The sequence below is a fragment of the Cinclus cinclus genome, chromosome 9, assembly GCF_963662255.1.
Source record: "Cinclus cinclus chromosome 9, bCinCin1.1, whole genome shotgun sequence".
In the NCBI taxonomy this organism is placed as follows: domain Eukaryota; kingdom Metazoa; phylum Chordata; class Aves; order Passeriformes; family Cinclidae; genus Cinclus; species Cinclus cinclus.
In genome coordinates, this window is record NC_085054.1 from 28,666,564 (window position 1) to 28,693,015 (window position 26,452).

The window sequence follows — 26,452 nt, forward strand, 5'->3', positions numbered from 1 at the left end:
GGCATTCACTCTATTCCCTGATCAGTGGCAGTGGGTAAAGATGTTTCAAAAGACAGCACGATGACACCTGAGGACACCACGGGATGGTGGCCAGAGTGGTGGTGGGTTGATGGTTGGACTCGATTATCTGAAAACTCTTTTCCAACCTTAACGATCCTTTGATTCTTTGAAATGTAACATTGGCAGGTTTTTTAGTTTTTTAACTTTGCGAATCACAATTTTGTGGTCATTTTTTTTGTTTTTCTAATACATGAACTACATAAAATGCTGTGGTAAGTGGCACATTTTTGTAGTGTTAAGTACTTGGACTAACTCTGATATTTGTCACTTTCACCTTCCTAATCTTTAACAGGAATGTTTTTTGAAGGAGAACAGGGATGCTCAATAAAAGATAAGGAATCATACGGAATCACAGAATCCCTGAGGCTGGAAAAGCTCTCCCAGCCCATGGAGTCCCAGCTGTGCCCAGTGCCCACCTTGTCCCCAGAGCTCTGGGTGCCACCTCCAGGAATTCCTGGGACACTCCAGGGATGGGGATCCAACCGTCCCTGGGCACTTCCAATCCCTGAGCACCCTTTCCATGGGGAAATTCCTGTTGCTGTCCCCCCTGAGCTCCCCTGGGGCCGTTCCCTCTGCTCCTGTCCCTGTTCCCCAGGATAAGATCCCAAATCCCAAATCCCCCTGGCTGTCCCCTCCTGTCAGGGAGCTCTGCAGAGCCACAGGGTCCCCCATGAGCCTCCTTTTCTCCAGGCTAAGAGGCTGGAATTCAGGTTGGAATTCTGCACCCCTTTATTTGGATACCTCAAACAAATGGATGATATGGCCATGTGATGAAAGAAAAAGGATTTTATGTGTTTAAGTACGAAAGGCTGTGCTGTGGCCTCAGGTGTTCCACGGAGGTGTCAGACACACCTGGGAGCCAAGACCTGCAGCTCTGGCATTGCACCAGGGCTGGATCCACCACATGAATCCTCTTCATCCATTTGTTTTACACCACTGGGCTTTGGTTCTGGATTCTGCTGAGTGAGAGCGTTGGTTTTGAGAAGGAATTTTGAGTGTAAACATTTAATCCTGGCACCAAGGGCCGTGGTAGGAAGCTGTGCTAAAGGAAACACGGACTGTGCCGTGTGTCTCTTCAGAGCCCTGCTGTGATCCCTGCTCCCATGCACTCCGGGGATTTTGGAACAGAGCTCCTGTCAGGCGCACCAGCTTGGAGAAGAGCTGCTGGGGAAAGCAGCGAGTGAGTTTGAGTGAGTTCACGTGTGCATCTGACGAGAACTGAGGAAAAACGCAGAAACTTGAGTAGATCAAAGAAAAGCCCATCCCCAGGGCCAGGGGAGAGCTCCCTGAAAGGCGTGAGCTTCCCGAGGTAGCAGGAATGAGTTAATCCCACCAAGGAATGCGGAGGAGTTGCCAGATAACAGAGTGACATTGTTTTTCCCTGATGTCAGCACAGAAACCCAAACACAAAGAGGTGAATGTAGTCCTTGGAGGCAGCTGAATGCGGATCTTGTGCCGGCACCCAGCCGCATTGAAACAAGATTTAAAACAAGATGACAAAGTGTTTCCTGGAAGCAGCCGCTGGCTCCGGCCAGCTGGGCTCTGGTGGGAAGGGTCAGGGATGTGAGTCCCATCCTGCTCCCTCCTGTTTATGAACACGCAGCTCTGGTAGGGCTGGGGCTTCCACCCCGTAATTCCCATCCATCCACGGGCACTTTATTTTGCTTTACCGTCACTTTAAGGCATCTTTTGTCCCGTAGCATCCTTGTGCTGTGTCTTGCCTGAATAATTCACTTTATTCCTGCTTGGTAGGTGATTTAGACCAGGCTGGAAGAGAAGCTTTCACTTCAAATAGGCAGCACTCGCACTGCTTCCACAGGGACGATAATTAAATACTTGCTGATAGGCTTTGGATGTGGAGCTGCTCTTCTCAGCAGGCAGAATGTGCTCTGCCTCCATCCATCTCCCAAGTGGGAAGTGTCCATCACAGATGGGAAATCCATAACAGCATGGTAATATCTGTATTATTAATTTTCGGCTATTCAGAACTCTACGGGAAGGTAAACTAAAGGAGAAAAAACTGAAGAGAAGGTTTTAAATTGCTTTGTGTTTTTATTACATGGTTGGTATTAGCCTTCCCAGCACCGTTGGCTCAGCCTGGTGAGGAGCCATGGCCACTCAGCACCTCAGGTTACACACAAACCAGAGTTCAGGTGTTGATTGGGAAAACCAGATCCAGAAACTCCCAGAAAATGTCTTCTTAAAATCTGGCTGGAAGAAAGTCAAGCTGTAAGCATTGTTTTCTGACAGGATGGAAAAACCTGAGTGGTCAAGGTTATGGATGTCAGAATGGGAATAGCTGGGTGAGGAAGGGCCCTCTGGGATCAGTACAGCTGCTTGTGGGACAATAAATTAAATATATTCTCTATTCTTCCCTGTGAGGGTGGTGAGGCCCTGGCACAGAGTGGAATTCTCAGAGCAGCTGTGGCTGCCCTTGGATCCCTGGAAATGTCCAAGGCCAGGCTGGACACTGGGGCTTGGGGGAGCCTGGGACAGGGGAAGGTAGGTGTACCTGCCATGGCAGGGGATGAAATGGGATACTGGGATGGGATACTGGGATGGGCTGGGATGGGATCACTGGGATCACTGGGATACTGGGATGGGATTTAAGGTTTTAAACTGTTCCCAGACTGTGGGATATCTCAGCTGCACACCGAGGGCACCCAGCGCTGCCCTGGAGATGGAGCTCGGTTCTGGGAACAGCGGCACAGGGCAGCTCCTGTAAACCAATGGACGCTGCTGGTTTTGCTGGGAATCCTCCACGGGAAGAACGTGTTTGGGTTCCTCTCCGTTAGAACACGGCTCCGAACCCGCCAGGTCCTGAGCCCGGCCGGGGATCCCCGGGGCTCAGCACCGCGGGCGGCGCCAGGGCCCGGGGCCCTCCCTGCTGCTCCCGCACACGGCCGGGCCACTGTGCCCGTGTCCCGCTCGGTGCCCGTGTCCCGCTCGGTGCCCCTGTCCAGTTCCGTGCCCCTGTCCCGCTCGGTGCCCGTGTCCCGGTGCCGGCAGAGGGAGTTGTGAGGGGCTGGGCCGGGCCGGGCCCTCAGCGGGACAGGCCGCGGCTCGCTCTCCATTTGGGGGCGCCCGGCGAGGGCCGTTCGCAGCCGGGGATGTAGCTCAGTGGTAGAGCGCGCGCTTCGCATGTGTGAGGTCCCGGGTTCAATCCCCGGCATCTCCAGGCAACTTTTGTTTTGGTTGTTTCGTTTTTGTTTTTTTTTTTTTTAAATTCCGCTCTCCCCGCGCCGCCCCGCTGAGCCGCACCAGCACCGCGCGTCCGCACGGCCCGGCCCGGCCCGGTCCGGCTTCCTTCTGCCCGGGAGCCCCGCGGGGAAAACCAAACAATTGCGGCCACAAAACGCTGCGGCTCCTCCGCCGGCAAAACGGTGATGCATTGGCCGGGAATCGAACCCGGGCCTCCCGCGTGGCAGGCGAGAATTCTACCACTGAACCACCAATGCGTGCCCAGTAAGGCTCTCCCGCCCCTCGCCGAACCAGCTCACACGGTGTCAGCCATGGCACCCATGACACCAATATGTCACCAACCTTACCGATATCATTCACCTCCAGCTATGGCACCCATGGCACGGATGTCATCAATATGTCACCAATCTTACCGATGTCATTCATCTCCAGCTATGGCACCCATGGCACCCATGGCACAGATGTCACCCATGTCACCAATCTTACTGATGTCACCCATGTTCAACTACGTCACCCGTGTTACCGACGTTCACTGATGTTCACCAATGTCACCAATGTTACAGATGTGACCCATGTCACCTATGTCATTCATGTCATCTATGTCACCTGTGTCACCCATGTCATCAGTGTAGCCCTTGTCAGTGATGTCACCCTTGTCACCCATGTCACCACACTCACCTGCTTCACTCTGTTCCTCACCCCACATGCTCACTCAGCACTTTTCAGCCATCATTTCCAGGGGGAAAATGTTTTTTAAAAGTCAGCACGACCCATTGTACATTTTTCCTGTAAAGGATTAAAAAAAAACCTGGCAAAGTGTACAACGCACCCATCGTACACACCCCAGAGCCTGACATGGCTGTTGGTTTTGGTCTTGCTCATCTCTCACAGATGCAAGATCTGTTTCAGTAAGCATTTTAAAACCTTTTTTTCCTCAGCATATTCTTTGAAAACTTCTTTCATTTCTAATCATTCTGCTTATATCAGGGATAAATGAGTATTATTCCTTGAATAAGCAAGGAGTTATTTAATGGAAGAACTTCAGGAGATGACAGGCAAAGGTTTCCAAGATTCTTTACACCAAGCACTATGGTTGGAGTTGATCTTAAAGGTCTTCTCCAACCTAAAAGGTTCTATGATCATTCTTTACATTTAAAAGCTTTCAGACCAAGTCACAAATGTGAATTTTTGTTCCTTTTCCATCCCGGAAGGACTTTGCCAGGGGAAGCCAAAGGGCTCAGAGGCTCAGCTGATCCACAAGGGAATCATCAGAGTGTGCTCAGGATGGTCTCCGTGCCTTGCCAGGTGATGACATTTCAGCACTCTGTTCCTGTGTGTGGTGATGTCAGTAGTGAGTATGTGCTTGTGCTGGATGTGGCCATGCTGTGTCCCAAAATAAACGATGCACGCTCCTGACTCTCAGTTTGCCTTGGAGACACTCCCACAAACAGCGACACGTGAGCCAGAGCCCAAGGAAAAGCTGCAATGGGTGCTCCACGTCAAGGAAACACCCAAATCTATGTACAAAAGTGCTGGAGAACACCACAGGGCAGGAGGAACAGCGCAGGAGGAACAGCTACCAGCACCCACCTGTGCACAGGTAGGAAGCAGGTGTTTTCTGGTCCAACCTTCTGCCCCTGCAGGTCGTGTCCCAGTGTCCTGTGCTTGGATGTGCATGGACAGCACAATGTAACAGTCCAGCACAGTTCCCTCTCCTTCTCAGCCTCCACTGGCAGAAGGTGACATAATAAAAACTGTAGGTAATTATTATTATTATTATTATTTAGGCTGTTGCTTATGGTCAGATTAGTTTTCTCAGACAAGCCCAGGACCAAGCACTTAGGCAAAAGATATTCATATTGAGAAGTCCCTAATTCCCCATTCTACTGTGCCTGGGAGTCAGCCACTAGGAGGTTTCCCCCAACTTTTGTTCCCCCACCTCCCCTCATTCCTGATGAGCTGAGGGTCTGCCAGGCAGGGACATTTGGCAACATCTGTGCAGTGCCACATAGACCCAGCAGCGTGTCCTCAGAGAGAACACAGGATCAGAGAACCACGGGCTGGCTGAGGTTGGAAAAGCCCTCTGAGATCACTGGGTCCAACAGGTACCTCGGCACTGCCAAGGCCACCTCTGACATCCGTCCCCAGGTGCCCCTCTGTTCTCTGGGGCAGGCAGAGCAGAACGGGCTGCTTGCGCCACTCCTTGGAGAATTATTGCACTGAGGGTCATCACAGTGACAGAGCAGACATGAAACCTGTCCTTGCACTCATGGTTAGTAACTCAGAGAACAGTTCCTCATGTCCACTAGGCTGTTTTGCATCCGCTCAGAACATCTGGGAGTGTTGGCTGACATCCTGCAGGGAATTCTGTCAAGCAGGAAAGGTTTGGCAGCTCCCAGGCCTCCCTGGGGCCCAAATGTCACTCTAGAACATGCTCTGGGAACCTGTTCCCGAGCTGTGTGACCTCACACTTGGCTTCCCTCAGAGCTCACTGTGAGTAGGAGGGTGACGAACAGGGCAGAAATCGAGACCTGCAATATTAGAAATGGTGCTCCAGAGCCTCAGAACTGGTGAAAATCTCACAGGACCAGCTGGGCTGCCTAGGAATCAGAATCCTGCTCCAACAAAACAAGGAGTTCTAAGGGGTTCCTTGTCTTACAATGGCTGGGAGAACGTTCCCTGCCGACCTTCAGCATGGATGGATCTGTTCCCTGTGCCCCCAGTGGACAGGACACTGCTGCAGCAAGCCCAGAGGAGGTGACAAAGTTGGTGAGGGGACTGGAGCACCTCCCCTGTGAGCCTGAGAAAGCAGGGTCTGTTCAGCCTGGAGGGGAGAAGCTCTGGGGAGACCTCACAGCCCCTTCCAGGATCTGAAGGGGTGTAAAAGAAGCCAGAGAGGAACTTTTCACCAGGAGAGGGCAAGGGGCAATGGCTTCACACCGACAGAGGGGAAATTTAGGTTGGATATGTGAAAGAAATCCTTCCAGGAGAGGGTGGGGAAGCCCTGGCACAGGGTGCCCAGAGCAGCTGTGGCTGCCCCTGGATCCCCGGCAGTGTCCCAGGCCAGGATGGATGGGGTTTGGAGCAGCCTGGGACACTACAAGCTGTCCCTGCTGGCTGAGGCCTGACAAAGCAGAGTCCAGGAGCTTCAGGTATTTCTGCTGCCCCTGGTGTGCCACTCTGAGGAGGATGCTGCAGCTCAGGGCCATCCACAGCATCTCTCCCCAAGTTCAGCTGGTGCACTGTGATAGGAACAAGGTCAGCTTGATAGGTAGTGGTAAATCAGCTCAAATCAAACTTCAAAGTGCAGGTGTGGCTTACCTGGGGTGTGGCCAGTGGCTATCATTCCTTGCCTCCTGCCTGCTGGCATGGACACGTATTCCCATGTCACGTGGAGGGACCGTGGCTCTGCAGTCACCCCACATAAAATGGGTGCAGCATTGATCCTTGTCCTGGCACATAAAAGTGGGGAAGTGTGATGGCACAGCTGTACCTGCCCCGCTGGCTCTGATCCACCTCCTCACCTGGAGCTGAGGGCACTGGGAAGGGGCTGGAGAATTCCTGAGGGAAATGGGAAGGGGCTCAGCCTGGAGCAAAGGAGGATCCAGAGGGATCTTTTCCCTCTCTGGAATTCCCTGACAGGAGGGGACAGCCGGGGGGATTTGGGATCTTATCCCAGGGAACAGGGACAGGAGCAGAGGGAATGGCCTCAGGCTGGCCCAGGGGAGCTCAGGTTGAAAATCAGGTGGAGAACTTTTAGAAATTCAGGAAGAATTTCTTCACAGAAGAGTGGTCAGGCATTGGAAATTACTGCCCAGGGAGGTTTGGAGGGCCCACCCCTGGAAGTGTCCAAGGAATTCCTGGAAGTGGCACTCAGAGCTCTGGGCTGAGACAAAGTGGGGATTTGGCACAGCTGAGACTTGATGGTCTTGGAGGTTTTTTCCAACCTGTGATTCTGTAAATGGAGATCTTAGAAATAAAGCCTAATGAGTAAAGCAGAGCACCATGAAATGTGTAAGAACCAACTGGGGTTTCACTAGCACATACACAACTCTTTGTATCACCAGGCAAGGCCAGTCAAGACTTCCAAAACACTAAAGATAACAAGAGGCATTTCAAAATGGCTTCTCAAAGGCTTCCCAAGCATGTTCCTGTCTGTTCTTCCAGAGTGCAGAGAAATTGCTCCATCCCTGGCGAGTTCTCTGCTGAGTGGAGCACACGCACATCAACTTGATTTTAACAGGTCACGGAATAAACCGGGCATTTAAAAATATCCACCTACCCCAAAGGACAAACGAACCCGTATGGTGGAGCCTTCAGCAAAGATGGTTAGAACAAAACAAACAAAACAATCGTGGTAATCTTTTAGGGAAGACTTACAATGTAGAACAACTTGTCAGTGCGGGTTAAAGTTTTAAGGCCTAGCAATTTTGACAGCGTCCCTCTGAGCACAGCGAGCGCGCGGGGACGAGCAGGACAGCAAAAGGTCACTTGGTCACACATATCTGCTGCCTCTCTGAAGTTTAGCTCAAGACCCACTAGGCACGTCCCAATTAATTATTTAAATCTGCAGGGAGAAATATTTCAGTGGATGAAAAGGCATAATCTGAAATTCCGAGGAAGGAACAGGATGGCTGGCCTGGTGAAAATGGTGCTGAGGGAAGACGGGGTGAGATATCCCTGGGCTTTCGGACACAGAGAGGAGCCACTCACACCCAGGAATGCTGATTTTTCCAGCTACCAGGCTCCCAGGGATTTTCCAATATCCTTTCTTTTTCAATGGAATAGCTCTGGATCACAAAAGGTCACTGAAACCAAATTGACAATGATGTATGTGGTTATTTAAAATAACTTTTCCCAGCACAATTATTGATGATGTTGCTGGCAATCTGTAAATTCCTTATAAATGCATGGACACTGTGAAACCGTTCATCCCAGATCCTGTCTAAAGTGTCCCAAAAAAAAAAAAGCCATCAGGCAGGCAATGCCAGGGAAATGGGCAGGAAGCAAACAGGGGACACAAATCCTGGATTTATTCATTACGGGATACCAGGCTGGGAATTTTAAAGTCCTTGTATATATCTTTGAACAGGTTTTCTAAGCTGTTCCTAATCCATTCAATGGAGAAAATACTTGGATAAACAAGCAGACATGTACAGTCACCAGGGCTGGTTTTCATCTGTCATTGTCTGAGAGAAAAAAAAAATAATACAGCACAAATTCTGAAGAGCCTTTTGCTTTGCTTTTGCTGAATACAGTCTCCCACTCCAGCACATGTAGAGAAAATAAATTCAATAGGTTTTTTTCTTCATATTTCCTGCCACAACAAAGCTCTATAAACGTTTAAAGAGAAAATAACTACTCTCAACTAGTCCAAGCAGTCTTGTTTTCTAAAAGCTACTGTCCTTCTTCTTTTCTTTGCCAACAGAATTCACGTTGGTCACCAGACCTAGCTCGGCAGTTTGCCCCAGAAAAACACAGATGCTCCACATCCCTTCCTTCCATTCCCTCCTGTGCTATCATTTCAGGGAGAAGCCTATTAATTACAGTGTTTGTTCTGCTACAAATAAGATGACCCGTGACCTTAATTCTTTTAAAACTGCAATTTTTGCATTTGTTTCCCTGATGTGGGATCTCGATGGGACAGCGAACAATCAGACATCATTATGATGGTAACACATCATAACAGAAAAATCAGCCACCTTCTGTCCCTCAGACACACGGACATGGCAGATGCATTTCTCTGCTGCAGTGCAGGGCAAACACCTGAAGGCCAGCAGCACATCCTGGCCCAGTGGTAAACTGAGCATCGATGGGGAGCCACAGGGCTGTACTTGGAGTGATACCCGACACCCACAGCCCGAGATAGGAATGATTTAAATGCCCGGTCACAGCCAAGACTGAGCGCTTGGATTTTCCAACTGGAGGAACCTACCATGGAACCTGCTGGGAAAATCCCAGCAGAGAAATTCTGCATCTGCTTCTGTCCCTTTGTCTCAGGCCTCCTGCCATTGTTGCCAGCCTTGCTCCTCACAAAGACATATTCCTGAGGACAGATTAGGAGAAAACATATTTGTGAACGTATGAACAGATTTTCTTCTTATGATACATAACTCTGGCATGCAGTCAGGAAACGATGATGATCTTTTTCCCCATCTTCCCTTGCTAATGAAGAGAAACTGCCTCTGGGGCTGAGGACAAAAGGTGAACTCTCCCTGCACACAATTTACACCTGCTGAGCACATGATTTCGGGCATCTGAAATTCCTGTCTTGGCAGATGTCCCGGGGACCAAGCCACACACACAGAGACTTTGGAGGTAATATTTTCAGCCAGGCATTAAATAAAAAAACAGACCTGAGAGGGATGAATTTTGCAATACTTTCAGGCATCTCATTTTTTTACTTAACCTTGTAAAACTCTTACGCTCTTCAAACTTATGAAGCCAAATCTTAAACAATCAGTAACTAAGATAAAAAGACTGTAGTAGTTGAACAGAAGCCTAAAGTAGGGGAGAGAACAGCCTATCCCTGTTTATTGGTTACTGCACTGTGAAGGTGAGGAGAGCCTCTCCTGAAAGTGAGATTGCTTGGGAAATGTGATCCTCATAAAGTTTTCACTTTCCCTTCGTGAGGAGAGTAGTTCCAAGCTCTCATTTTCTACCCCCTTCAAGATTTTGCAGGTTGGAAAAAACTGGTAAGACACAGCAGTGCTGGGATGCAGAAAATGTTCATTTGGAAACCAGCTACAGATACATTTTGCACTCAAAACTGCCCTGTATCAATCAAAATTTGTCATACAGTAATACTGACAGTGCAGCTACACTGGGGTGGACAACTTCGAGGCGTGGGAAGACAGGGGATTCTGCTAGCTCTAACAAATATTTGTTAGAGAAGGATGAAACAACATCTGCTGCCATGTTAGAACACAAAACATGGGGTAGGCATTCGCATCCAGAACTTGTGTGTGCTGGATCATGCTGAAATAATTCACCACAAACTGCATTTAAATCCCTTTTTTTTTTTTTTACGTATCCCAATCATTCTTCTTCGTTTCTCACGTGCTCCAAGAAACACACACCCTAAAACCACATCCTTAGAAAACAATTAATCATTTTCTGATCTTTTCCCTTTTATTTTCAATACTTTCTCTTCAGTTGCCAGTTTCTAAGTCGGAGTATGTACTAATTCCAGCTGCCACTCGAGATCTTAGCCCCTTTTAAGAGCACTAATGTTCTTGGGATAAACACTGCTCCCATCACCAGTGACTGAATATCACTGACTTTGCAGAACTCATGAAATCCAATCCTCGCAGTTGTTTACTGACTGAAGTGACACCCAGACAGCTGAAGACCACGATCAGCTGCACGGTCGGTGGAGCCGGGCCCCACGCGTGGGCCGGAGGCCTCCGGTACCGCCTCCGGTACCGCCACGGGCGCAGCCCCGGGAATGGGCCGCCCTGAGCGGCGACCCCCATCACGCAAGCCCGGGGATGAGGAGGCCGCACCGGGCCCCTCCCCGCGGGCCCAGGCCGCACTGGAGGGGCTCCCGCGGCCTTCGGCGGGGCAGCCGCGGCCTCGGGCCGCCAGCGGGGCGGGGAGGTGCCGGCGGTGTTCGAGGCGGAGCTCGGGGGAGCCTGGCTGGCTGCTGCAGGCGGAGGGCGGGCAGGGAGAGAGCCGCCCTCCCCTCTTCTCCTCCCGCCGGCCGGCGAGCAGCCCGCAGAGGGACGCGGGCTCGGCGGGCTCCCCGGGCTCCCGCAGTAAGTGCCTTTGGGGTTTCTGTGGGAACGGGGGGCTCGGAGCCGCGAGGGATGGAGGGAGCGGGGCCGGCCCGGACACGCGGGCGGAGCCGCGCGTTCGGCACCGGAGCTGCCTTTTATTATAAATGTATATCAGACGCATCCTGCCTGCCTCGCCTCCACATCTTACCCTGCTGCCCAGAGAAGCTGCCCCATCCCTGGGAGTGTTGCAGGCCAGACTGGACAGGGCTTGGAGCACCCTGGTCCGGTGGAAGGTGTCCCTGACCGCGCCTGGGGTGGGACTGGAGCATCTTTACGGTCTCTTCCCACACGAACGCTCTGGGATTTTGTCATTCCAGATGTAAGGCTCAGGAACAGCACGGGTAGATGGGATATTGGGAAGAAATCCTTCCCTGTGAGGGTGGGCAGGCCCTGGCACAGGGTGGAATTCCCAGAGCAGCTGTGGCTGCCCCTGGATCCCTGGCAGTGCCCAAGGTTGGACATTGGGGCTGGAGCAGCCTGGGACAGTGGGAGGTGTCCCTGCCATGGCAGGGTGGCACTGGATGGGCTTTTAGGTCCTTTTCAACCCAAACCATTCCATGATTCTGTGATGTTACACAGCAGCTTTCACTATCAAGGGCTATCAACTCCTCACACACACCCCCCCCCCCCCCCCCATTCTATTTAATCTTTTGGTTCGGAAAAAAGAAAATACCCCAAAAAAAAAAAAAGAAAAAAAGGAGAGTGTGGCAGTTTAATGGAAGTGATGCAGCTGTCCCGTGTGCCGCTCATCCCTGTGCTCCCTGAGAATGCCCCACATCGAGGGGTCCAGCCCAGTGTCTCCCTGTCCAGGACAGCTGCTGTGTGCCTCTAGGGATCTATATATAATAAACAAGGAGGTTGCAGAGCTCATTAACTATTTTTTTTCCTTGGATGGAGCTGATAGAAATAATATATCCCATTATCAAAAAAAACCAAAAAAACCCCCTGAATGATTGATAAAAAAATAGCTCAGCTGTAGTTATGCTGCACTTTGTAAACTGAAATTAAGTTATTACTTCCACTGAAAGTACTTATGGGACCATTGCTCAGTGTCCTAAATTTCTCTGAATTCCTACCTCTGTTAAGCAGTCAGTAAATGTTTGTAAGGCTGATTGTACAGGAAGAGTTGTAAATGTGTGTGTGGAGAGCTTGGGTTCAAAACCAGCCAGATGTACTCCTCCTTGACTTCCTCTCGTGTTTGTGTGAACAGGTAGTACAGGTGTGCTGAAAGCAGCTCTGTTCACCTGCTCCTGGGAAGCACGTTTCTCCTTCCCTCCAAAGGAGTTGCATTTTCTTCTCTTCCCTGCTCCTTTCCACCCTTTTCTTTTCCTCACTTGTTCATGGTTACGGTTCTTCAGGAACTTTCAGTGATGAGCAGTGACTGATTAGCCAGTAAAGACTTGGTCTGATAGTTCAGGATCTTTCTGTGTTAATATGTAAAGAAAAGTCCAGTATTGCCCCTTCAAAAACCAGAATATTATTCATTTTAATGTTAGGCCATTAGCAGTTTACTTAGTCTGAAGTTGGATGGAAGTTTTGAGTAGGGCACAAGTGTGCATAAAAAAATTATTCACACCCTTCGTATCTAATTTGGAGCATTACTTTGGTTGTATATATATGAATTTACACTTCATTTTGCTTAATTATGTATGTACACAGGAGCACAGTAATAATAACAACAGCTTTGTGAACTAGACCTTGCTGCATAACGTAGTATTTTCTCTAGAGATCCATTTGATCTGCTGAGTGTCCCTGGCAGGAATTTAGGAAGCTGGCAGGATGTGGTCAGTGCAGAAGCTGTTCATACAGAGCAGTTTTCCAAAGGACAGCTCCTACAGGTTCCTTGCTTCTGTCTGCTTTGTCTCCACACAAGTCTCTGCAAGCTTCAGCAAATATTTGAAAGAAATGTGCGTTTTCTGCTGTCAGTTTGCAGTTGTGACTTTCACCTTCCACTCAGAGCCGATGGTTTCAAAACAGGGCTTGGCATTTCCAAGCAGCTCAGTTAGGCAATATCTTCCTTGTGCTGGTGCTTGTTTGTGTGCTGGCAAGTGGGACCTGGGGAGTTATTTTGCCTTTTTATGGGCTGTGTACCCTCTAGAGCTCTGCCAGCCTGGTTGTACAGATTAACCAAGACACTGGATGTTCTTGGCCTCGTGGTTGTAGTAAAAACCTGAGTTTTTCCCGGGATTAGCTGTGTCATGGTGGGTGTGCTCTTTTAGCCCATGGGAGCACAGGATGTGAGCACGAGGGTGCTGATCCCTGTCCCTGCCACCCACCTGGGTCCACTGGGACAGCACGGCCAAGGTGGGGAACGGGAACAGGCTGGGTTCTGCTCCCAGGGAGCAGGGACAGGAGCAGAGGGAACGGCCCCAGGGGAGCTCAGGGGGGACAGCAGCAGGAATTTCCCCATGGAAAGGGTGCTCAGGGATTGGAAGTGCTCAGGGAGGGTTGGATCCCCATCCCTGGAGTGTCCCAGGAATTCCTGGAGGTGACACCCAGAGCTCTAGGGACAAGGTGGGCACTGGACACAGCTGGGACTCCATGGTCTCCAAGGGCTTTTCCAACCTTTCTGGGGATTCTGTGAAATAAAAATTAAAGGGTGGAAAAAGAAAGCTGGAGCAAGGGGGGCAGAAGTGGAAGATGACCCTTTAAGGAAGGAAGGATTCCTGCACTTCCACTGCTCCATGGGTGTTTGTGGCTCAGACTGGAGCCTCTTGGGGTAAACGCTGTGGAGCACAGAGACCACAGAGTGTTTGCAGCAGCAGCTGTTGGGCTCTAGGGCTCCACTAATTAGCTCTTGGTAATGGAGATGCAGCCTATTTCTTCCAAAAAGCTTTGCTTTAGGAAACAGCTTTTCTGCCGTAATGACCAGACCGTTTGTAATCAGACCTCTTCCACAACATGACAGTATTGATTCTGGAAACATTCCATATCCCTAAGTGGCTCACTCTGAGCCAGGTTCTTGAGCGAGCGTGTACTTCTGTCTCCAGGGGCTTCCAGGTGAACTCACCCTGAATCACAACCAGATCCTGTGGATGAAGTCCAAAGTCTTGGACTGGGTTGCTTTTATTTGCTTTTCAAAGCTTCTCGAATGAAGCATTGTTTCTGATTTCAGAGTGATTCTGAATGCGGGCACCTCCTCTAGGATTAGATTTGCATGTGCTATCAGGTCTTAATCTGTATCCTAGGATATAAAACTAGGCTACTTCCTTGCCACACCTCAGTATTCACCTAGTTTGTAGCTATTTTTTGAGCAGGTTCCTGTTTGTGTGTGCAGGTATATGTCCAGTCTTGTAAAAAGCAGAACACCTAGTTTTCTAATCCCTGCTCCTTAAGTCTTTGGCGAGGAAAAAGCATGGATGAAGTGCCAGCATTGGGATCAAGCTGAACTGGCAGACTGTCTATTCAAATATCTGCATTAAAAATGAGGGGAATGAGGAATATCAAAAAAATGGGAAACAGCTATAAATTAACTGTGTCTGACAAGAGCATTTCTTTCAAGTGACAGTAATTGGCTTATAGTCGTTGTATTGTGTGTTTGGTTGATGGCTGATAGTAACCCCCACCAACAGTGAAAGCAAGAGTGACTATTTGAAAAGTTTAAGTTAAAACAACCTTGGCACAAGAACACAAAAGTATGGAAATCATCCTGCACGCATTCGTCAGTGATCAGGCTGGAGACCAGGCTTCCCACTCCTTCCAGTAGGACAGGAGGGAGTTGAAATACTTTCATCTAGAACTTGATAAATACATTGTGATGTTTGTATGCTAGGAAAGCTCAAAATACCTATTGACATTGGTGTTTCTTTATATTCCTGTTAGTCCTTAGATAACTTCTTGGGATTACAGCCAACCCCGTCTGCAGCGTTGCCTCATTCCCAGAAACATGCTACTGTCTCTGGCAAGACCATTGCTATTGAAATTCCAAGAGGGGTTTACAAATCGGACTGTTCCCCTCATCATCTCTACGTGGGAGGGTAATAAAGCAGAAGTGCTTAGGCTGAAATGAAAGAGGAGCCAAAAAAGTCTGTTCCTTGTGGGACAGAGTTTACAGCAGTTGTTCTGTCATCTGAAGCAGGGTGGGAGTATCTGGGTGTCTGAGTACAGAAGGCAGATGAAGTAGTTGGAAGCGGTAGGACTGAGTGGAGGAATGAGGGTAGGATACCTATTTTCTGCTTTGTTTCTCCTTTATTTTTATGCCTGACAAGTGCTACAACCACGTTTGGGCATGAGAGCCGAGCTGGTTGCCCTAACTGGAGCGTGGAAAGGACTTTCCCCATATTGGGAAAGTTCTGCTTGGCTTCCACTTACCAGCACAGGGTAGCCCGGGGCCACTGGGAGTTTAAATCCTGTGATTCCGTTGGGTTTACATCCCGTGTGCAGGACGTGACACACCTGGGGGTGACCCTGTGAGCTGCCCAGGTGTCACAGGTAATGTTCCTGAGCTGGGCTGCAGAGGTGCTCTTGGATACTGATTTTATCTGCAATGCCCTGACTTGTGTTTGAGAGCCCAGAGTGACCACGGGAGGCTCCAGGAGAGGCTCTGGATGTGTCCCTGCTGTGCTGGGACCCTCTGGAACCCTTCCTTGGGGTGTGCTGTTCCTCCCCACAGATCTGCCTTGCAGGGGAAGCGTCTCCAGCTTGGGCTGGTTTAAACTTTAATCAGTTCCTTTCCAGCCACTTCAGTTATTCTGGCCTGACATCCTGTGAGACATTCACCCCCCCGGCTTCTCAAAGGCACAGGGTTTGCTGGATGACCTGGTTAACAGGGTGCTAACTGGGCTGTTTTCTGGTTACATCCCCTTTTTCTTGTTAGCTGGCCACTTCCTGCACTGACTCACCCTGGAACTGCCGGTGACTGAGCAGTGCAGCTCTAAAGGCTCCAAGTGCCCCTGTCAGAGCTGAACTGTGGCCCTGCTGCTGTCACCGTGTACAAGTCCTGCGAGAGGGGTGGCAGCTGGATTGCAGGGAGCTGAGGATCTCTGGGTTAGAGTCTGGATTACACTGCAGCTCTTCGGAGAGGCAGGAGCAGTGCTGGATTCAGCTCAGCCCGGAGGGACATCAGTCTGCGCCTCTCATCATCCCAAGCTTACCTGAGGAGCTTTGGGAAGGAAGGAATTAGACAGTGCTCCTGAGCCAACGGCAGGTTATGCAAACTGTAGTGGAGATGATTATAAGTTTTCTATTTTTAAGCCTTGCATTGAGTGACTCACTTTATTAGATGCGTTCGTTTGCGATGGAATGCGAAGCACCCGGATTCCATGGTAATGGCCTCGGAAGGCGCACGGATACGCACCACAACAGATTGGGTTTCTCCTCCCAGTTCCTCGGGTTCTGCGTCTCAGAGCCGTGTGTGATGGCAGCACGGGGCGGCTCACGCTGCTGCAGCACAGCTCTGCAACCTGCATCCATCTGTGCCTCCACTTCTGTACAATACTCATCCTGCTTCTCTCCAGCTCATGGCTCTGGGGCTCAACTCCCCACCATTCCCCTTCATTCCTTTCATTCTTTCTCCAAACTTTGGCCATGGGTTGCTAAGGTCCAGCCCCGTATCATTGCAATTAGAAAGTACCTGAGTAGAGAAATGATAGTAGTTAGCTTTTATCTTCTGCCTTCATTCAGAGTCAGGATTGAATGCTCGAGAGAAGGATGTTTTGTTCAGACTTGGTTGTCTAAAGTACAGAGATTTCTGCAACACTTCTAACTAATAAGTTAAAAGTGAGAAAATGGAGGTTTATCTTGCTAGTTACAAGGTCTTTTAAAACCTAACTATCCAATTAAAAACTCACATCTATATTATTTATACTTTTGACTCAGTAACCAAACACCTGTGATCCACACTGGGATGTTCTATCCAACTAAAAACTACTACCTGAAAGCATGAAGAAGGAACAAGGAAGAAAGAGACAACGCCCAAGAACCTCCATCTTGTCCCATACCCATTGCTGTATTCTAAAACCCCAAATTCCAAACCCTTCACCATGTGAAATTGCTTCTCTTCTCTTCTCTTCTCTTCTCTTCTCTTCTCTTCTCTTCTCTTCTCTTCTCTTCTCTTCTCTTCTCTTCTCTTCTCTTCTCTTCTCTTCTCTTCTCTTCTCTTCTCTTCTCTTCTCTTCTCTTCTCTTCTCTTCTCTCTCCTCCTATTCACTGTGACTCTAACTCCCATCACCCAAATTTGGAAGCCATCTCCAAGGCCTCAAGTCAAAAGCAGGGTTCTCCTGGGGGTCTTTTTGGTGTCAGAAAGCACAGAAAGTTCAAAACTCCTGGGCTTCAGGGTTGCCACAGAGAAACGCTGGTGATTGTGGCACTTCCCTTCCAGCCACCTGCTGCCTCAGGTGGGAGTGGGTTGCAGAGCTCCCAGGAACATCCAGACAATAGTCTGGCAGCTGGCTGGGCTGGGCATTACGGGAAGGAAGGAGGGCAAGTCACCACCAGGAGCTGTGCCAGCCTCGTGAGGCTGCGGGTGGCGCAGGTTTGTCATGTGCTGTTCAGAAGCACCTGCTGAGGACAGGTGTTGAAATCCCTCCTTTAAAAAGCAGGGTGTGAGCAGTGCCTTGTAGAGTTTTGGGTTTGAAACGTGGGGTTGAAAGCAAAGCAGTGTAAGCAGTGCATCACTTGCTGAAGTGCAGCCCTCGCTGTGAGTGCAGGTGCAGGGTGTGACACCTGGGGAGGCTCACCTGTCACCAGCTGCCTCTGGAGGGGACACTCCTCTGGAAGTGACTATTGCCTGCTGCTGTAGTGCCGGGGAGTATGGCTGAGCTGCTGGTTAAGGAATGCACCAAGGAGTTCCTGCTGTGACTCGGGCTTGTATTAACTTTTGGAAACTGAAAGCAGGAACTTGTGCCGATAAATCTTTTGTGTATTTTCCATTTTGTGTAGGCTGCTGTCCCTGCCCCTTTGTGTCCTTTCAAGTTTAAAGCCTGTTTCTTCTTACCATGAATCCTTTAATAGCAGTTTGAGCTGATGTCCCTCTAAATCCTTACCAGTGCTCAGCTGTTCCTGGGAACTGTTCCCTGGGGTTACTGAACTCCTTGGACAGATCACTCCTTGCAATAGCTGCTCCTCGTGACATGCTCCTGGCTCTTCCCACGCCAGCCAAGGGCTCCTGCTCCTGCCACAGCTTGTTCTACAGCTTGTCAAGGACCTCAGCCCACCCTCCAGGTGAGGCCATGGGTCCAAAGGTGCCATTTATGGCTTCTATTGAAATCAAGGGTAAGGCTTAACATGTAGATTTACTGTGTCAGATGGCACTGACAGCACTAAAACACTCTGAGTCGCTTTTAAAGGTGATTCAGAATATTTGTGTGATGGAAAGATGACATTTCTGACTGTAGTGCTTCTCATGCTGGTTGCTACTATAATTTTCACTAAAATAAGATCCCATTTCTGCCACAAGCTATTGATCTCAGGAAGGGAGGCAGGTTTCAGTACCTGCTCACAGAAGAGGAGGGGTTTGTAAGCATGGGCTCTTCCCTGGTGCAGCCTTTGTGGGAACCACATGGACTGCATTCCTTCCCCTTCCTTCTGCACTCGGGTGTATCCTGCTCAGAGCTGGCAGCAGCCTTCCACAGCCATCTGGGCCAGAGCTGGGGAAAATCCCACGAGTGTCTGTTCAAGCCTCTCATTTCCCTGTGGCTCTGAGGCCGCAGAGGCAACGTTCAGGTCATCCTGCTTTCCAGAGGAGACCTTGTGTGCCATGTCCTGCCTGCAGTGCTGTGCCTTTTGGGAAAAAATGGAGATATACCGTGCCCTGGCAGAGCAGGGGCAGCCTGGCACGGGCTCTGCCCACCTGCAATGCCCTGAGCTCACCCAGTCTCATCTAAACTCCAAACACATCTACTCACATCTCTCAAATGCTGGCTCTGGGTTCCCGGGATGCAGTTGAGCTGTTCCAGGTGTAAAAGCACCGGCTGGTTGGAATGGCTGTCTGGCTTTGTGCTAGACTGGCTTATGCTAAGCCCTATTTTCTTCTCTCCTGGATAAGCTTCTCTTAGGGATAGTGAGCAAGATTGATGTGGCAATTTGAGCAGCAGTCTCCTGGGAGAGTTCCTTTCTGGGAGAACTGCCTGTAATGGGCTCTGAGCTCTGAGGAGAGATAATGGAACACGCCCCGGGGCCAGGCAAGGAGTGGGGAGCCCTGGGGCCAGAAATTCTCCTGCACAGAGTCCCTTGCTGTCTGTTAGAGATGCTACCTGCGTGATCAGAGTGGGAAAGCTGTGCCTGTGGCACATCTAATGTCACTTCAGCGTGGCTGGAGCAGCTGTATCCTTAGTGAGACTGGGCTGGAGCAGCTGTATCCTTAGTGAGACTGGGGTCAGGTCACAGGCTGCTGTAGGTGACAATCCTTGAGCCTTTCAGTAGTGGTTTGTGTACCCTGTGCTCGAATTCCATGGGAAGGAATGATGTAACTCTGGCAGGTGTGTCCCTGGCGTCCAGAATGAAGTCTCAGGAGAGGTCCAAGCCAGGGATAAGAAGCAGGGATGAGTGTTGTCCGTGCTTGCAGGAACCCTGGTTCTGAACAGGGATTGTGCTTCAGCCATCATCCTTCCTCCTGAGCTCATACAGCATGGAAAGGGCACGCTTCCCTTTGTTTTCCTGCAAGCCAGCATCTGCAGACATGTGAGATAGCTCCTTGGAAGATGCTAATGTGTTCCTTTTCAGCTCCCTGGGTTGTGTTCCAGCACAGGTGCTTGCAGGGTTTCAGGCTCTCCTCTGCTGCTGCTGAGGGGTGTGAAACTGCTCCAGTACTGTCACCAGCATTCCATGGAGAGCAGAGCTGCCGTTCCTCCTCCTGGAGCCTTGGCTGGAGCGGTGTGTCCCGCAGTGCCACTCCTGGCACCGTCCGTGTGGGGTGGCTGCACAGAGGAGAGGAGCAATGCTTCTGTCTGAGCTCCCTTAGGGAGTGTTCCAGCTGCTCTTTCAGTTCCTGTACTCTCCTGGATTCCACCTTGTGGTACAGCTTTGTGGCTATCCATGGTTTTCCTCTCTGTTTTCACGGAGGTGCTGTAGCATTTGAGGCCAGACCTCCACAGTAACTTCCCTCCCAGGAGCTCCCTTTGCTGGGGTTTGTCTGTCACCTTTCCCTGTCATTCCTCCCTGTCACAGCACCAAGGAAGGATGAAGCTGATCTTTTTTGTGACCACGGTGAGAAACAAATGGAAAATGTGGTACGAGAAAGGCAGTCATGGTGGGAGTCTCCAAGAGCATAAACGTCCCTCTTTGGAAAAACTTGCAAGTCTTGGCCTTCTGTACATGATCCCCTAAGCAGTTTGTACACACAGCAGCTCTGCATCCCATGCCTGCACCAGAAATTGTGGGGGATCTTCCCCATGCTGAGTGTGCTGCAGGCAAAGTGCTCAGGGAATGAGCTCAAGGTTTGCACTGGGAGGGCCTTCAAAACTCATCTCATTCCAGGGGCAGGGACACCTTCTGCACCACTGTCCCAGGCTGCTCCAAGCCCCGTCCAGCCTGGCCTTGGACACTTCCAGGGACCCAGGGGCACCCTGTGCCAGGGCCTGCCCACCCTCCCAGAGAGGAATTCCTTCCTTTGAGGCATTCCAGCCTTCAGCATGTTTCAGCGTACAGCACATGCAGGTACACCAGCAGTTCAGTGCAGTGCCCTGGCTTTGTGCTTGTGTCCCCTCAAAGCCCCAGGGGGAGCTGCCAGGGCCATTCCTGCCCAGCCTGGCACGGGGAGCTGGCTCCCCTTCCTGGCCCAGGGCTGCTCCATGCATGGAGAGTGCTCTGGCGCTCCGGTGTTGGCACAGGGCTGCACACTTGTGTGCTCTGCTTTAACCTTTATTGGTGCTAAAGCGGCTGTCTGGACACTGCTGGGGAGTGTGTGGGCTGGCCAGGGGTGCTGCTGGCATCCCCAGACGGGATGGATGTTGTTCCTAACACAGCTCCAGCCCCCGCGGGCCGGGCAGGACGGAGTGGGCTGCGCCTGCTTAGCATTCAGGTCAGTCCCGTGCAGATTTGTCATTCCAGATCCGAACACTGGGCCTATTAAGAATTTGCCTGACCCACATAGGGCTGGTTTCAAACCCTCTGGAGCTGGGTGGTGAAGTGCCACCCTGCTCCTGAGCCTCTCACTCCTGTCCCTGTGTGTGCTGCTGCTCCTGCTGCAGGGCATCGCTCTGCCACCAGCCCGGGGTAGGACAGGGCTGGGACTGCTGGGCTGGGGTCTGGGATTGCAGCAGGGGATGGATGGGAGGGGCAGGGAGCTGAAGGAGGTGTTGTGGGCTGATCAGATGTGCTGTGGTGTTGGGATAAGGGTTTAGTGACCCTGTGGCTGGGGACAGCCTGTTCCTGCTCTGCCTTTGCCGTGGGATTGGCAGTGCCTGTCTCATACTCAGGGGCACTGTGGGGTGTGTAGATCTGTTCTGATCTAAATACTGTTTTGTCCTTTCTCAGCAAACACTAGAGCACTCTGCTTTGCCTCTGTCTAGACTTTGTTTAGAAGTTATTAATATTGCAGTGAAAATCTCTAATTAAGACATTGCTACCCTAAATTTCAACTTGTCACAACATTGTCATTAGTTTCTTCACATGGTCTATTCTGTGTGTACCAGATCCTGACATGGTAAAACTGCCAATTAATTTTTATCTTCTTTTCTTCCAGTAAAAAATGGCATTTCAGAAGGCGGTGAAAGGAACTGCTCTCATTGGAGGAGGTGCCATAGCAACAGTTTTTGGCCTCTCTCAATTTTCTCAGTATAGAAACAAACATGTAAGTATTAATTATGATTTTTTATAAAATAGGAAACTTAAAATCTGTCAGAGATTGTACAAATAGTTTTTTTTAACTACCTTTGGGTGCCACTTGGGGCTTTACTTAGTTGCAGGAGGAGTGGAAAGACCTGACTGAAGTAAAAGCAGTGTCTGGGCAGTGTTTTCAAGCTTAGAAGCTGGAAATGAAACCACCAGCACTAGCTCTGAACAAGCCAGCTTCAGCACAGCGCTGGTGCCAGCTCCTGCTGGGTTCCTGGGGACAGGATCTGTGCCAAGGCACAGGGCAGGCTCCTGTTGGTTCTGGTGGGCACATCCCAGCCCCATGAGCAGTGCCTGCAGGGCTGTGCTCCAGGTGAGGCTGGCACAGACAGGGGCAGCTCCCCCAGCAGGGAAGGGTGATGCTGGAGACCTGTCCAGGTAAAGCAGCAGCAGAGAAGGAGGTGCAGCACATCCCCATGTCAGTCTGTGTCACATTTCCCTGGGATAGCTGCTCCTCCCTGCAGGCTTAGACTGGCTGTGCTCTTGAGCTGCCTGTTCATCATTGCACCATGCACTTGCTGGGGTTGGAAATTCCTCCAAGACTCCAAGTCCAACCATTCCCCCAGCACTGCCAAGGCCACCATGACCTGTGTCCCCAAGTGCCACATCCACAACATTCTTTAGATCCCTTTTCTGGCTGATTCTATGGGGAGGAGGAGGAGGAGCAGCTGGGAATGAGATGAGTCATTTCTGGGGAGCCAAGCTGGGAAGTGGATAAGGCAGGATTCTTATGGCTTCGGATACTGGTGCATAAAATAAACCCCAGCATTTGAAGTGAACTCCCCATCGGGCTGCCTGCCTTGCTCCAAGCTGGGAGTGCACTCTACAGTCTTTATCCCAGGGTTTTGCAGCCTGGCTTCATTACTGTCAGAAATGGCAGCTGCAGCTTTTAGACTGCTAAAAAGAGGAGTTGGAAGGGAAAAGTCACCTGGAGAGCTCACTTGTTGCACATTGTCTGCAGAATTTCAGAATGTGGGGAATTCCCATTGTTCTGGGGGGGATGGCCCCTGTGAACTTCCAGAGACAGATTAAACCCCAGGGTTTTACAGAGTGTGATCATGGTGCCAAAATAACAGAACCACCCGTGCTTTTATCCCGACTAATTTTTCTGTGCTGACTTTTTGGGTCACATTTGTGCAACTGGAATTGAATCATTGAATCCCAGAGCAGTGTGGATTGGAAGGAGCCTTAAAGCTCGTATCATTCCACCCCTGCCCCATCCCTGGCAGTGTCATTGGACAGGCTTTGGAGCAGCCTGGGACAGTGGCAGGTGTCCCTGCCCAAGGCAGGATGAGCTCCAAGGTCCCTTCCAACCCAATTCCACGCTGGAATTCTGGGATGTGGCCTCAAGCACTCAGCCACCTGCAGGGCCCGGGTGGCACAGTGAGCCTTTGCTGGCTGTTCCACCAGCACTTCCAGCCCTGGTGGGGACACGGAACTGCAGTCCTGACTGAAGTGCTGCCTTCTGGTTTCCTGGCCTTTTTTTGACACATCAGCCTAAGCAGGCTGGTGCCAGGTGTGACATGGGGGTGCCAGGCTGAGCTGGACACCACTGGTGGCTTTTCCTTCCCTCTCCCCTCACGATCACTAAAGGGAAAGGCAGTGCTTTGGTTTGGAGTTGTGAGATTCTGCTGTCCTTGCCCAGTCCTGCTCTTCCTGGTGTGTGAGTGCGTTGCTGGTCGATGGAAATTGCTCAGCAAGGTGAATCCAGTAGTGTGATAATATGATAATGCATCAGGGTCTGCTTTGGGGACTTTAATTACTGCATTTTTTTGTTTAAATGAATAAGGATGATGAATTTGACTCTGCAAACCTACCTGGAGATTTACAGTAGCAAATTAACGAGAGTACTGGCTTATGGATTACTAGATCACTTTATAAGTTGATGATTAAATTCAAACTGCCAAACTACATTCCTCTCACTAAGAGTGTAATCAAAACCATTCAGGGAACTCTTGCCTGAGAAATTGTAGATATAAACAGCAATTGCTTATTTCAGTAAACACACTTGTTCACTGCCAAACTAATCACGTTACTGCAGATGGAATCCCTGCGTGCAGCTTTTCTTCACTCCCCCATTTAATTGACAGCAAGATGCATCATATCTATATCAATTCCTGGTACTAATCACTCTGCTTATATTCCAGGGCTAATCTCCACACTCTGGCTATACCAGGGGCTGGATGCTGCGGGCTCTGCTCTGGGCTCTGCTAGGAGCCATTTGTTGTAAATAATGGGTTTAAAAACAAACCAAAACAGGGAGTCAAACCCACCTGATGCCAGTATTTCTTGAACTCCAAATCTGTCTTTTCTGGTGTTCTATTCTTTTCCCGAAGTTAAGTAGTATGCTAGGAAATTTCTCTGGAAATGTAGTGCAAAGTAAATTTCGAGGTGGGGATTTTTCCTTCTCCAGAGCTCATGGAAGTTTGGCATGTGTGGCTGGTCCAAAACACATGCAAGAAAGGGTGTTTTTAGTGTCCCCAGTTCCCTGCTTGTCACTGCTGTCTGGGAGTGGCAGGGTGCCCTTTCAACCCAAACTATTCTGGGATTCTGTTATATGTTTTTATTGTGCTCTGGGGATATAGAAGTTTTACAGCAGTGCTAGAGCTGAGAGGGACAGTGAGAGAGCAGGGCAAGAGGCAGGAGGACGTGGGAATGGACAGAATATCATGGCCAGAAGAACAAGGTGGGAGCTGAATTTCTTTAAAGCTTTGTCCCTCCTGTGGTGATCTTTGCCAGCAGCCCCACTGGTGTTAATTTGTCAGCAATGGGGCTCTTCAGGTTCCACCTCTGCCTGCAGCTCCTGTGTTTGGGAGATGTGTCTGATTGAGGGCTCTGTTTGATTGAGGGCTCTGTTTGAGGGCTCTGTTTGAGGCTGCTCTGCTGCAAGCACCAGGTAATAAGCAGAGCTTTGGTGGATCCAGGGCTGAGCTGGCACAGCTCCCTGCAGCTCCCACATGGGCTGGGGCACACAGCTGATCCCACAGGGATCACCACGCTTGGGAAAATCCCAGTGGGCATACCAGGATTTGGTCTCAATCTTAATTTTTCTTTCCAGTCCCTCTCCAACTCTCCTAGCAGCTTTAGGCATAGAATGGTTTGGCTTGGAAGGGACACTGAAGCTCATCCCATCCACTCCTGCCATGGGGAGGGACACTTCCCACTGTCCCAAGGTGCTCCAAGCCCTATCCAACCTGGCCTTGGGCACTGCCAGGGATCCAGGGGCAGCTACAGCTACTCTGGGAATTCCACCCTGTGCCAGGGCTGCCCACCCTCCCAGGGAACAATTCCCAGTTCCCAGTATCCCACCCATCCCTGCCCTCTGGCAGTGGGAGCCATTCCCTGTGTCCTGTCCCTCCATCCCTTGTCCCAGTCCCTCTCCAGCTCTCCTGGAGCCCCTCCAGGTCCTGGAGCTCTCCTTGCATCCTTCCCTTCTCCATGGGAACATTCCCAGCTCTCCCAGCCTGGCTCCAGAGGGGCTCCAGCCCTGGAGCAGTTCCAGGACCAGTTTAGATCCTCAAGATGAAGTGCAGGACTCTGTCTTCAGCCCGAGTTTCCCCATGGATTGAACTGTACCACACGTGCAGTGACAGTGGTTGCTGCTGTCCAGAGTGATTTTCCTGAGCTCCTTGTGTTACAGTCATACCCCTGACTGCAGGATGAACCTGGTCATTAATTATCTTTGGAATATGCACTTCCTTGAGTCATGGCTGCTCGTTACTAGATTTTATTTTCAGCTCTACAGTAGAGAGAGGGATACAGAACGAATGCACTTAAATCATGATACTGCTGAGGAAGGACCAAATAATTCTGAACAAAAATATTTAGGCTGCATGCACCATATAATCTGAACTGAGGCTTTTTGTGCTTGGCTGGAAAGGAGTTTCTGTGGTTTGTCGCTCTGAATTTTTATTAGCCTGCTCTTTCCTGTCTGGGAGATCTGGACAGAAGCTATTCTGCATAGTTAAGTCTGCCATTTGGCCTGGAGACTGGGCTTAAATTAGGTCTTAAATTAGGGTTAAACAGGTTTTTCTGGTGTTCAAAGTGGTTATAATTTTCAAGAAAGTCTGGAAATGTTTAGAATTCAGCTCAAGTTGATGTTAAGAGCAGAGAGCCTTCAGAGACTGCTCAAACCCTTCAGGCTTAAGCCATGGTCCCTGGTAGGTGACTGAGCATCAGCCCTTCTCTCCACAGTCACTGCACAGACAGCAGCATTGGCTCTGGGAATATCAGCCCAAAGAGATTCCCAGGGCCATTCCAGGAAAATGGGAACTTGTCTGGAAACTGCCACATTGTTAAGCTTTGTCACTTTAAAGTTGTATTTTAACATGCTGTAGGACATAAACTGCATTGCTGAGAAGTTCCTCAAAAAGGAGGTGAAATTAGAGTTGCTTTGGTGTTTCAGGGCACTACGTTTGACAATCACATCACTCCAGAACCTCATCAAACCTGAGCTTGGATTAATGAATGCCACTGTATGAGATATAAAATGTACACTCAGCTCTGTGTCCTTTGCTGTGGGGAATTTTTTTGGTGGGGAGTTGAGAGCCCAACCGTGTCTGTTATTAAAATTCCTCCTTTGTAATGTTTATTAAAATAATAACAGCATCCTGTAACATTTGAGTGCTCCTAGGTGCAATTAA

The 26,452-nt window shown here is 50.1% G+C and overlaps 1 protein-coding gene and 2 non-coding genes across 3 annotated transcripts in view; 2 read left to right on the plus strand and 1 right to left on the minus strand.

The window, feature by feature from the left end:
* The first annotated feature begins 3,166 nt into the window (after positions 1-3,166).
* Positions 3,167-3,238, plus strand: TRNAA-CGC (transfer RNA alanine (anticodon CGC)). The gene has a single exon. It is a non-coding gene; the product is annotated as a tRNA-Ala (tRNA).
* Positions 3,239-3,447: 209 nt separating this feature from the next.
* On the minus strand, positions 3,448-3,518 carry TRNAG-GCC (transfer RNA glycine (anticodon GCC)). Its single transcript has one exon. It is a non-coding gene; the product is annotated as a tRNA-Gly (tRNA).
* Positions 3,519-21,666: 18,148 nt separating this feature from the next.
* The window catches only part of GPD2 (glycerol-3-phosphate dehydrogenase 2), a 46,318-nt gene continuing 41,532 nt past the window's right edge, over positions 21,667-26,452 (plus strand). The window contains exon 1 of the mRNA XM_062498142.1: positions 21,667-21,768. Within this exon, the coding sequence (XP_062354126.1) occupies positions 21,667-21,768 (102 nt within the window). The remainder of the gene's footprint in view (positions 21,769-26,452) is intronic.